The sequence below is a fragment of the Phyllobates terribilis genome, unplaced genomic scaffold, assembly GCF_046119375.1.
Source record: "Phyllobates terribilis strain yellow unplaced genomic scaffold, ASM4611937v1 Scaffold_2__4_contigs__length_985480577, whole genome shotgun sequence".
Lineage (NCBI taxonomy): Eukaryota > Metazoa > Chordata > Amphibia > Anura > Dendrobatidae > Phyllobates > Phyllobates terribilis.
This window is the reverse complement of record NW_027362762.1, coordinates 96756286-96769561: the sequence shown is the minus strand read 5'-3', so window position 1 is coordinate 96769561 and position 13276 is coordinate 96756286. Positions and strand designations below refer to the sequence as shown.

The window sequence follows — 13276 nt, the reverse complement described above, 5'->3', positions numbered from 1 at the left end:
GAACGAATACTAGCAAATCCTCAAGAACTCCCGTAACATCGATGATGTCGTCAGGAATCTGGGATATTTTATGGTAAGAATAGTAATGGGGACTGCAGTTTTCTTACTATCAAAAATTTTGGACGACTTCAGAGTCCATTAGGCTACATATTGACATGTCGCTCTAGAGCAATTTTTCAGACAACTCACGCAATCAAAAATCTTTGTGAAACGTGTCTGCAATTTGCCGCTGTACAACTATTTCAGAGTTGAGATTCTACCGTTGGGAAAAAAAAAATGGCAAAATCACAGATGAGTCGCACACAAATCGCATGTTTCTTGCATTGGACCCTATGGCTAGCGATTCGAATTTGACTTGCGACAGAAAATCCAATTTGGAAACATCTGCAACTATCACAATTGTAGGAGATCACAGTTGACACGGATTTCAGTGTTGCAGGACATATGTTGCCACATAGCCTTGAAGGGGTTTTCTCACAAACAAAAGTTGATTTTAATCACTAGATCTTGGAATAATAATAATTTCCACAATTGGATGTGTTTAAATAAAATGTTCCTGTGCTGAGATAATGTTATAAATGTGCCCCTGCTGTGTGCTGTGTAATGGCTGTGTCTGACCGTACAGGAACATGGTCTGATCATACCACAGTTCCTGGGCAAGGGAGGAGAAAAAAAAAACGAAAAAAACTATACAGACATTACAGAATGGGTATCGCCAATGATTCTTTCTTTGAAGTAAAACATTGTTTAAAAATAGAAAGGGAAATGTTTTGTCTCACAAAAAGAATCAGCTGCGATCCCCTGCTGTCCTGTCTGTATACTCTTTTGCTTCCTCCCCTGCCCAGGAGATGTGGTATGATCAGACCATGTCCCTGTACGGTCAGACACAGCCATTACACAGTACACAGCAGGGGCACATTTATAAGATTATCTCAGCACAGGAACATTTTATCTAAACACATCCAATTGTAGAACTTATTTTTACTCAAAGTTCTGTTGATTAAAATTAACTTTTGTGAGTGGGAAAACCTCTTTAAATGGTTTCTGCTGGGCGGCTTCTCCCCAACCAGCTGGGCTTGACTGACAACTATTCTTATTTCTGTGTGGATTTGGTCCACAACGAATTTGTAACCAAGTCCTCATGCATTAGTTGTGGATTTTGTTGCGGATTTGACTGCTTATTCATCCCTACTCCATTACAAAGCAAAAGTAGGGTGAAATCCGCAATTAAATTCAATATAAGAATGAGCATGTGGCTGATTTTAAAATCCGCTGCATGCTAGCACTTTCGTGCTGATTTTTGCAAAAATGTAAATGTTTTTTTGAAGAAATTCCTCAACCTCCCACCCCAAATATACATCAGTTTGGTTGAGCATTCATATTTTAATAGGGAAAGGGGAGTAAGCTCCTGCCAGACACTTTGATAGCAGCTTATCTCCCCTGAGAGGATCGGCACAGAAATTCAACAAGTCAGATTGTTCAGCTGCGTGCTCACTATACGTTTTTCAAGCGTTTTTGCCAGGAATTTCTGCAGAGAAAATGCTTAAAAAACACTTGGTAATACGTGCCCCATGGTCCCCAAAGATAATCCGCATGTGCTGTGCACATGCTGCGGAAATTTCCGCTGTGGATTATCATTGCGGAAAAATACGTAGCACTACCAATTATTTTTGCGGACACACAGCGTAATTGCCGCCATTGACTTGCATTGAATCACATAATATCCGCATGACTACATGTGCACATGTGGATATTAAGCGATTCACTGTGCTGATGGTACCCGGATCTGGAGAAGAGGAGACTCTCCTCCAGACCCGGGTACCATAGTACCTGTAAAAAAAAGAATTTAAAATAAAAAATAAACACATACTTACCTTCATATGGCACCCGGTCTCCTATACGGTGCGTCCTGGCTCCCCGGCGTCTCGCAATGGTGTAAAAAGACCTTCTATGATGTCATTCAGTCATGTGACAGGTCATGCGACCGCTGACATAGTCGTTCGGGTGACCTGTTACATGACTAAATGACGTCATGGAAGGTCCTTTTACACCGTTGCAAGTCACCGGGGAGCCAGGACGCACCAGAGAGAAGACCACAGGCCATCAGAAGGTGAGTATAATTTTTATTTTTTACCATTTTTATTTTTTTTTTAACTATTAACTTGGTGACACTATATAAAATCCATGCCGGTTGCATGGATTTATATAGTGTGACCAAGTTGTCAAGCACTTTTCCAAGTGATGCTAAAATCGCTTGGAAAAGAACTTGATAACTCGCATGCAGAAATGCATGCAAAAACGCTTCACAAACGCTTCTACCTGGCGGGAAAAAAACATGTAAAATCCGCATGAGTTTTTCCTACCAGGGAGATGCAGAAAAAATCATCAGCATTTCAGCATCTTGGGCACTTAGCCTTCTTATTCCTGAAATCTGTTGAGGGACGAGTCATGGATGCACATAAAATATTTGGCTAGCTCCACAGAAATTGGTTGGTTCATCAAACTTTTTACACTGGCAAGTTTACGAGTACTGCTCTACATTGAGAATATTTGATCAATAGACATTCCAGAAGATTGACCGAGGTAGGCCATCTAAATCACCTTCAGCTCCACCCATACACATTGGATAAAAGTTGTCCAAACCCACGGATACCCATTTAATATGTACGGGGTCCTCCCGACTGTCACCCATTATATTATAATGGGGGATATTAGGATCGGGAAGTTTGAAATCAACCGCCTTATTCTTTTTTTCTATGGGAGATGATCTGCTGCCCGACAATTCAAGCAATGGCTCTCTCATGGAGAACTCCGAGTGCTTGGCCAGGATGAGCGTTCCTGTGTCTGCTAAAGTCGGGAGAGAACTTATTCTACCACCTGGTGTCCTCTACAATTCACAGATTTTACCTCTCTCAGTAGTCGGCTTGCATTTTTAGAAACTATACTGTAGCTCATAAGAATTATTTACAGTAGAGGTTCCTAAACCACAATGGTCCCCCATACCCAGACAACTGGAGGCTACAGCTTTGCAACAGTGGAAATGCCACAGGTTGGAGTCCAAAGTTTTATTTGCAGTCTTTCAAGAAAGGGCACTGGCACCCAAAATAAAAAATTACATAGTCTTCAGTCAAGCTATTAAAGAAAAGGCTGTTTCTCAGCTTCCCAGTTCCAGTGAAGTTGAGTGACAATCAATATGACCACCAACATCCAAACACTGTCTCCCAGGTTTCCCGAACTCCTAAAAAAGCAAATTAACTGTGTTGTTACGCACCGATACATCACCACTCTTCCGAATTCAGAAATGCTGAATAGTTTTGTTTTTTTTTGATTAGGGTATATGTTTTTATTGATAAGAAAAAAAGTTTCTTTTTTTCTTAAATAATACCAACCAACAAAAACAATTTCTCATTACGACAAAGGGAGTTGTTGCAGCTCTGCTTCGTGTTCTTCCTCAGATGGCGAGGCTGTTAAAAGCTTCAGGCCGAGAACAATAAATTTGATTTTAAGAGGGGAAGAAAGAGCTGGAGATAAACTGCTCCCCAGCCCCGCCGCTTGTCACTAATATGCCTTCCACAAGAGCTTATAAATGACCTTTAGTTTTATAGGACTTGGAAGATACTCTGCAAAAAGCATTAATAACGGCTCCTGCGCTGCTGGAATCTCACTGGCGATAATCACAAGAGAAGGGGAGAGACGTACTGCGAGAAAATAGGATTGTACCCGAAATAAAGATTGGCTTTTCAACTGGCGTTACTCCTGAGATGATCGTAAACTCCTACAGTTTGTCCTACAGTCCCATACGTTGTCCCAGATTATTACTGAATAGGTGAGAACTGTATATTATCAATATATTACACATTTATGGAAATATTAAGTAATGTCTCTGGGAAACCAATTTCCTAAAAGGGAATTTCTGGTGACCGTGAATGGAAACATTCTTACACAGCTGCCTAACAGTGTTATTCTGAAGTGGTCTCTTGAGCAGCGCACAACGTTTCAGTCGCTTTCACTTCTTGGTTTTGGGCAGGCTGGCTCTTCTTGAGTAACAAGAACTTTAAAGCTCAGCACAAGTTCTGCTGTAACACATTCAGCTATCAGTGGTTTGTTCTGGAGTCTACACTTATCACTGTTTTTACATATAGAGATGACAGGGCACACAGCTCGGGACAGTGAGAGCAGTGATTAGGATACCCACTCTGAAATCTGCCGATGATAGTAGCAGAGCTGTAGGTTTAGTAGAACTATAAAGCTCTGCAAAATTCTGCTGTAACACATTCAGCTATATGTGGTTTGCTCTGGAGTCTACACTTATCACTGTTTTTACATATAGAGATGACAGGGCACACCGCTCGGGACAGTGAGAGCAGTGATTAGGAGACCTGCTCTGAAATCTGCCCATGTAGGGTGCTGGTGATTTTCCAAGATTTATAACAGCAGCTTGGTCACGTGCTGAGAGGAAGGGTGAGGGAGATTATCAGAAAATTGCTGTATAGAAATCAATTGCCCGTAGAGCAGTGGGTGTGATATTAGGAGTCAACTTCTCTCCTTGAGTGAGTATCCTGTCAGTAACTGTCAGTGGGAGTGAAGAAGTCACCAGGGACCCCCCTTTCCAATTAGTCTCAAGTGCGGCTTAGTCATAGGCTGGCTTTTAAAGTTTTTCTTGTCTCTGAAATGCCACAGCATTTCAGAGTCAAACATACCTAGCTGAAATCATGCAGCCAGTGTCTGATACATGCTACCCGTATGTATAGTATGAAAATGATGAAAATGATATATCAGTTAGTGAATTAAAAAAAAAAAAAAAAAAAACAGGCGTAAACATTTGAGTAATGTGTAGGGGCTCCCTTTTGATTTCACTACTGATAAAAGATTAAAAAAAACTGCTTGAATAAAATGTCGCCACACGGCAGCTAAGTACTGTGGCTTTTCAGCGTTGCAGTCCTGGGTTCAAGTCCTGCCAAAGACAATATAGGCAAGGAGTTTGTATGTTCTCCCCGTGTTTGTGTGGGTTTCCTCCGGGTTCTTTGGTTTCCTTCAACATTCCAAAGACATACTGATGGGGAATTTAGATTTTGAGCCCCAATGGGGACAGTGATTATGATGTCTGTAAAGTGCTGTGGAATATGATGGTGCTATGTAAGTGAGTAAAATAAATAAATTAGACTCCAGGTACACAGGATCGGCTGTTATTGCAGATAGAGGGGGCTGGACAATCTTTATTTGACATTACATAGAATTTACATTGCACTCGATGGGCAATAGGTAGAGAGCTGCAGAGAATCTCTGAATTAAAAAAAAGGGAAGCGTGAAAATTGGAAAGAGTCAGCTAACCCACATTAGAAGTCCGATGCACGGAGGCTAGCAGTGCCGCATGAGCGATAAACGAAGAAAGGATTCAAGAGTCAGGATCTTCATCAAAATCTCAATTTATTAGGAAAGTCTAAAACATGAATAAAGGTGTACAAAAAAAACACCAAGGGGAAACTATTGGCAAACGAGTTTCAGACCGAAAGCAATGAGTAAGGAGTTCTGCCTGAAACGCGTTTGCCCATACTTTCCCCTTGGTGCTTGCAATGGTTTTCTGTACACCTTTATTCATGTTTTTATACTTGCCTAATAAATTGAGATTTTAATGAAGCTCCTGATGCTGAAATTCTCTTTCTAAGTCTATGGGAGCCCTATTACAGCACTCTGTACAGAAGAATTATAATGAGGTGATGTGCATGAGCATGTACGACTTCCATAAGCCATATAACCTGCCCCAAGCCGTTAGCCAATTTTAGATAAACAGTAAACTTGAGTTAGATATACAGTACAGACCAAAAGTTTGGAGACACCTTCTCATTTAAAGATTTTTCTGTATTTTCTTGAATATGAAAATTGTACATTCACACTGAAGGCATCAAAACTATGAATTAACACATGTGGAATTATATACTTAACAAAAAAGTGTGAAACAACTGAAAATATGTCTTATATTCTAGGTTCTTCAAAGTAGCCACCTTTTGCTTTGATGACTGCTTTGCACACTGTTGGCATTCTCTTGATGAGCTTCAAGAGGTAGTCACCAGAAATGGTCTTCCAACAATCTTGAAGGAGTTCCCAGAGATGCTTAACACTTGTTGGCCCTTTTGCCTTCACTCTGCATTCCAGCTCACCCCAAACCATCTCGATTGGGTTCAGGTCTGGTGACTGTGGAGGCCGAGTCATCTGGCGTAGCACCCCATCACTCTCCTTCTTGGTCAAATAGCCCTTACACAGCCTGGAGGTGTATTAGGTCATTGTCCTGTTGAAAAATAAATGATGGTCCAACTAAACGCAAACCGGATGAAATAGCATGCCGCTGCAAGATGCTGTGGTAGTCATGCTGGTTCAGTATGCCCTCAATTTTGAATAAATCCCCAACAGTGTCACCAGCAAAGAACCCCCACACCATCACACCTCCTCCTCCATGCCTCACGGTGGGAACCAGGCATGTAGAGTCCATCCGTTCACCTTTTCTGCGTCGCACAAAGACACGGTGGTTGGAACCAAAGATCTCAAATTTGGACTCATCAAACCAAAGCACAGATTTCGACTGTACATTCCTTGTGTTCTTTAGCCCAAACAAGTCTCTTCTGCTTGTTGCCTGTCCTTAGCAGTGGTTTCCTAGCAGCTATTTTACCATGAAGGCCTGCTGCACAAAGTCTCCTCTTAACAGTTGTTGTAGAGATGTGTCTGCTGCTAGAACTCTGTGTGGCATTGACCTGGTCTCTAATCTGAGCTGCTGTTGACCTATGATTTCTGAGGCTGGTGACTCGGATAAACTTATCCTCAGAAGCAGAGGTGACTCATGGTCTTCCTTTCCTGGGGCGGTCTTCATGTGAGCCAGTTTCTTTGTAGCGCTTGATGGTTTTTGCAACTGCACTTGGAGACACTTTCAAAGTTTTCCCAATTTTTCGCACTGACTGACCTTCATTTCTTAAAGTAATGATGGCCACTCGTTTTTCTTTACTTAGCTGCTTTTTTCTTGCCATAATACAAATTCTAACAGTCTATTCAGTAGGACTATCAGCTGTGTATCCACCAGACTTCTGCACAACACAACTGATGGTCCCAACCCCATTTATAAGGCAAGAAATCCCACTTATTAAACCTGACAGGGCACACCTGTGAAGTGAAAACCATTTCTGGTGACTACCTCTTGAAGCTCATCAAGAGAATGCCAAGAGTGTGCAAAGCAGTCATCAAAGCAAAAGGTGGCTACTTTGAAGAACCTAGAATATAAGACATATTTTCAGTTGTTTCACACTTTTTTGTTAAGTATATAATTCCACATGTGTTAATTCATAGTTTTGATGCCTTCAGTGTGAATGTACAATTTTCATAGTCATGAAAATACAGAAAAATCTTTAAATGAGAAGGTGTGTCCAAACTTTTGGTCTGTACTGTAAATTACATGACCTTATATCTTCTCTACTAAACCCAAGGGTGAATATTACTGTAAAACCATTAGTGTACCTCTTCCTGCCCAATGTACTATGTCAGTTCGGATGAAGACTGCACTTTTACCATTATATGGCACAACAGAGCACGGATGACAGATCACCTGTATTTTCCCATTAAATTAACATTCGCTATCTCTAAATTGCCCATTTTGAACCCGAGATGTTGGTTACTTCAATTCTAGAGACGGCGATCACTAATAGGAATATATATTTCATGAATTATTATCAGAGATGGAATTTCTGGTTCATTTCTTCCTGGATAACCGTTTTGTGTCACAGTTTTATTAATATCTACAACACTTCTAAAAATGACAAGTCGCTGCCACGTGTACCGGGAACACATGCAAGTAGTAATTACATCCTCTTACACCGTGCAGAGAACATTAGCACCAAAGTACCGCCAATTACACTCGGCTCACAACGGGGCCCGGCAGGTTCTCATGTTGAGTCTGACAACCGTTTCCGGTAAATGTTCCTGGTCCCCTGATGGAGACTCATAGCAGTGTGAACAGAGCCTAAAAATATGTGTTACCATAGAAGGCAAGAGATACACTGACTACGGACGACCCCAGTACACGACCATCCGCAACCATAAAGATGACACGCTGCAATAACGTGAACTACAAGTGTAAAGAACATTGAGGCTGCAGAGATTTTGCAATTTTACAAAACCGTTTGGTAACCCCCCGATTTAGTGACAATATTTCAAGGTTGTCGCCGCCATATTTTTTTTGTTTTTTTCAACTCAAATCACTTTTCTAATGGGGTTCATTAAAAAAAAAAAATTGCACCATTAGCGTTTTATAGTCTCAGTGTTGCATTGCGTACTGCTGGTTGCAGAATGAGTTAAAGAATCCGCTCCTGTGACCTCCCCACTGACTTTCCAGGTAGTCAAGTAACACTTATGTCATGTAATCATTGCAGCCAATCAGCAGCCACTGATCAGCTGTAGCCTTCCCTATATTGTCCGAGTGGACTTCCATTCAAACCATTTAGTGAAAGACTGCAGCCAGGAGATACAGCAGGAAGGTCGAGGGAGCCAAAAGTCAAGGGAGCCAAAAGTCAAGGGAGCCAAAAGTCAAGGGAGCCAAAAGTCAAGGGAGCCAAAAGTCAAGGGAGCCAAAAGTCAAGGGAGCCAAGTCCGCACTTTATTTTATCCGGCACCACACTGCAGCTATTAGGAAGGGAGTGGTCCAGTAGGGACGACCCATTTAAGCTTTTGCAGTACTCAAAGTCAAAAGGTTTAATAAGCTGAAAGGAATTCAGGTCATGCAAAGCAAGCCACTGTATAACTAGAGACTAGATAGGCAAGATTTCACTATTGTTAAGAAAAAAGACCGTTTAACACCCTTAAAGGAATGGTTCGCTTTCATGTGAAGTAACTTGTGAAGCAATTTTGTAACCATGATTTGAAACCTACACAAAAGGTAATCTATGCTACCAGAATTTTCATATTTTTATGGCTACGGAGCAATAATGCTAAAAGCTTCCTTTCTACATCAACTCTCCCTTTAACACTAAACATATCAAATAGTTAGGAAACCGCATAATTAGGTGAACTTCGTCATCAAACACAGCAGGTCCATATTGGCAACATATGGGCAAGAAGACACAATCGCATCATGTCGACAGTGATCCAAAGCTCACAGCTTAGGGACCAAGATGGGACGTAGTGTGAATCTGACCCAGCTATCACGAGGAGAAAGAATTTTCAAAGACGGCATCCATTGGTACCAAATAGTTAATAATCCATGTCTCTTTTCCCTCATCTTACGGGTCTGTGTCTCAAATAGGTTCCCGAGAGAACCTGAAATTCTAATGTCCTGAAACAACAAGTTCTGACAGTCCTGTCCAGATGGTTGCGGCATCTGTCCAATGGGCTCCTGGCAGTGTTGGTTTTAGAAAGTAGGAAGAGGGATTTAACATTAAATATTCACTTGAAGTGGACAGCTGTGATAACGCCGAGAGAATATTATCTGAAAATGTTCTTGAAGTTTTCTGAGTAAACCCAGAAATATTCAAAGCAATAATGTACCTGCTACTCTCTTCTTCACTGCGGTCATCCTCGTGGTCTCCATCACCATCGTAGTCTCCATCACCATCATCATCACCACTGTCATTATCACCCCCTCTGTACTTATCGGGGTCAGGGAGGGCACTGAGGTCCAATTCATCTTCACTGTCATCCTGGTCAAGGTAAGCGACAGCCTCCTCATCCTCCTACAAAAGACCAAAAAGATACCAAATGTTAGTAACTCCTAACCCTGAAGGTGGCCACACATGCATCTTTCGACAGACATCTCTCCAGACTCCCCAATACACCTGGGTACTCGGCTTGGCCAAGCATTCATGCAATCTGAATGGGGAGAGAGGAGAAAGTCGCTGCCAGGAATCTCCGATGGGGACTTATTTCCCCTGAAAACAAGAGTATTGGCATTAAAATTCCCACAAGCTGCTCCTTCTCTTCCCTGAAATCACCATCAGGGTAGAGTCGTGAGGCTCCCATAGATATCAGATGGTCGACAATATAGAATATAAACTTGAACTAAACCATGTTCTTCAGAAGAACCATGTTACTAGATGCCTTGTAAAACAAAAATTACGATGGTGCAGACTGAGAGCCTTAAACCTTAACGAAGACCAGTCACTAACCAAAAATATGTAATTTTTTTTTTACCTGGTACAAAATGTCGTTCTCTTGAATCAGAAATAGTTTATGTTTTGTTCCTGTAACTCCTCTTTCGTGAGATATGCCCCAATATTCCTTGTATAAAAATCTAGTATTTTTGGCCAACAGGATATGGTCCTCAAGAGGATGCCCACAAAGAAGAGTTGAGGATCATGTCCTCTTGGCTATAAAGGCTAGATTTATATATACACTGCTCAAAAAATAAAGGGAACACTCAAATAACACATCCTAGATCTGAATGAATGAATGAATGAATGAATGAATGAATGAATCAATGAATTAAAGAAATATTCTCTTTGAAAACTTAGTTCTGTACAAAGTTGAATGTGCTGACAACAAAATCACACAAAAATCATTAATGGAAATCAAAATTTATTATCTAATGGAGGCCTGGATTTGGACTCCCACCCAAAAATTAAAGTGGAAAAACACACTACAGGCTGATCCAACTTTGATGTAATGTCCTTAAAACAAGTCAACATGAGGCTCAGTATTGTGTGTGGCCTCCACATGCCTGTATGACCTCCCTACAACGCCTGCGCATGCTCCTGATGAGGTTGTGGATGGTCTCCTGTGGGATCTCCTCCCAGACCTGGACTAAAGCATCTGCCAACTCCTGGACAGTCTGTGGTGCAACGTGACGTTGGTGGATGGAACGAGACATGATGTCCCAGATGTGCTCAATCGGATTCAGGTATGGGTAACAGGCGGGCCAGTCCATAGCTTCAATGCCTTCATCTTGCAGGAACTGCTGACACACTCCAGCCACATGAGGTCTGCCATTGTCCTGCACTATGAGGAACCCAGGGCCAACCGCACCATCAAGGGGTCTGAGGATCTCATCTCGGTACCTAATGGCAGTCAGGCTACCTCTGGCGAGCACATGGAGGGCTGTGTGGCCCTCCAAAGAAATGCCACCCCACACCATTACTGACCCACTGCCAAACTGGTCATGCCAAAGGATGTTGCAGGCAGCAGATCGCTCTCCACGGTGTCTCCAGACTCTGTCACGTCTGTCACATGTGCTCAGTGTGAAACTGATTTCATCTGTGAAGAGCACAGGGAGCCAGTGGCGACTTTGCCAATCCTGGAGTTCTGTGGCAAATGCCAAGTGACCTGCATTGTGTTGGGCTGTGAGCACAACCCCCATCTGTGGACTTCGGGCCCTCATACCACCCTCATGGAGTCGGTTTCTAACCGTTTGTGCAGACACATGCACATTTGTGGCCTGCTGGAGGTCATTTTGCAGGGCTCTGGCAGTGCTCCTCCTGTTCCTCCTTGCACAAAGGCGGAGGTAGAGGTCCTGCAGCTGGGTTGTTGCCCTCCTACGGCCCCCTCCACGTCTCCTGGTGTACTGGCCTGTCTCATGGTAGCGCCTCCAGCTTCTGGACACTACGCTGACACAGCAAACCTTCTTGCCAGAGCTTGCATTGATGTGCCATCCTGGATGAGCTACACTACCTGAGCAACTTCTGTTGGTTATAGAGTCCATCTCATGCTACCACGAGTGTGAAAGCACAACCAACATTCAAAAGTGACCAAAACATCAGCCAGAAAGCATTGGTACTGAGATGTGGTCTGTGGTCCCCACCTGCAGAACCACTCCTTTATTGAGGGTGTCTTGATAATTGCCAATAATTTCCATCTATTGTCTATTCCATTTGCACAACAGCATGTGAAATTGATTGTCAATCAGTGTTGCTTCCTAAGTGGACAGTTTGATTTCACAGAAGTTTGATTTACTTGGAGTTATATTCTGTTGTTTAAGTGTTCCCTTTATTTTTTTGAGCAGTGTATATAGGGAAGAGGGGGAAATATCTCAAGAACGGAGAGGCACAAGAACAAAAGAAATACAAGAGAACATCGGCAATTACAGCAGGAAAAACTTGTACATTTATGGCCGGTCCTCTTTAATCAGGTTATAACACGCTACTTATTTATATTAAAGATTCCATTTTGGCAGCCCGAACAATTTTCACCCTTTTGGACAAACAAATGAAACCTCAAATAATAAAATAATTTGTAATTTGTAATAGTTTACCCAGGGAGTGAGCATTGTCCTGAAGACTCTACACTGGCTGGATTGCCGTAACTTTCTAGAAGGACAGTTTATTTAATTTTGTAGAGATATTTCATGCACGTCAGGATTTCTTGTTGGTAGTTTACTAAATTCACGGGTCACAAAGTCCTTCTTTCTCAGTCAATAACCAGCAAGTCTGAGCAGCGCTTGTATCAGGACCATTCAACCATTACAAAGTCTCTGACCCTGGTGAGTTGTGTCGGCTCTACAGACATCTTCACATGATGTCAAAGGCAGCTGCTGGTCTGATAGATGCCGTATACATTGTCCTCAAACACTACCGATGCTTCATTTGTAAATGTGCGCGATAAACAAAGACAAGACCCTTTACAGATTTCAGACACTGATGGGGCGTTGCTTATGGATCATCCCCATTTGGGATGGGGGTGATATTAGCACAAACTCTAGACTGGTTATTCCCAACTTACACATATATAGGCACACCTCACCCATTGCATATTCACCTCCGGTACCCACGCCATTTCCAGAACAGAAGTCCCCCGATTTGTCTGGTGGAGTTGCTGTCAGCCACTGCATCCAGGTGACGAATGAACGGAGAGGTAGCCCTTGCCATTCACTTCTATGGCCCACAACAACATTACCAGGCAAGCTGGGGGTTGGAAGCCCGTATTCTGGAGATAGGAGTGTGTCCCAGGAGTCCAACCTGCATCTGTCACACATTTATGCCATATCCTGTAGAGATGTCGATTTTTTTGAGGTGATCCACTAATCTTAAATTGTTGACTTATTCCCCAAAAACATGAGTGTCTAATCTAAGAAAATTAAACTGGCACCTCTGCAATTTAATTCTCATTAGATAGCCTCTCCGTTCTCAAAAACATGGCGATTTTTAATTTCATAGTTTATAGCTCGTTTCCTAGATTATCAGTGGTCGATCTCCAAAACAAGAAGTGCAGCGCTTATAAGCTCTTTCCTATATAATTTGTAAGCACTGCTCTGAAGCTGGCCATGTGGCTGGATGTGGCCAGCTTCAGGGTCACTGAGATCCTTCAATGCTAC

At 42.3% G+C, this 13276-nt stretch overlaps 1 protein-coding gene across 1 annotated transcript in view; it reads right to left on the bottom strand.

Moving 5' to 3' along the window:
- Nucleotides 1–13276, bottom strand: part of DDX10 (DEAD-box helicase 10) — a 178986-nt gene that overhangs the window by 17738 nt on the left and 147972 nt on the right. The window contains exon 17 of the mRNA XM_073662435.1: nucleotides 9523–9707. Within this exon, the coding sequence (XP_073518536.1) occupies nucleotides 9523–9707 (185 nt within the window). The remainder of the gene's footprint in view (nucleotides 1–9522; nucleotides 9708–13276) is intronic.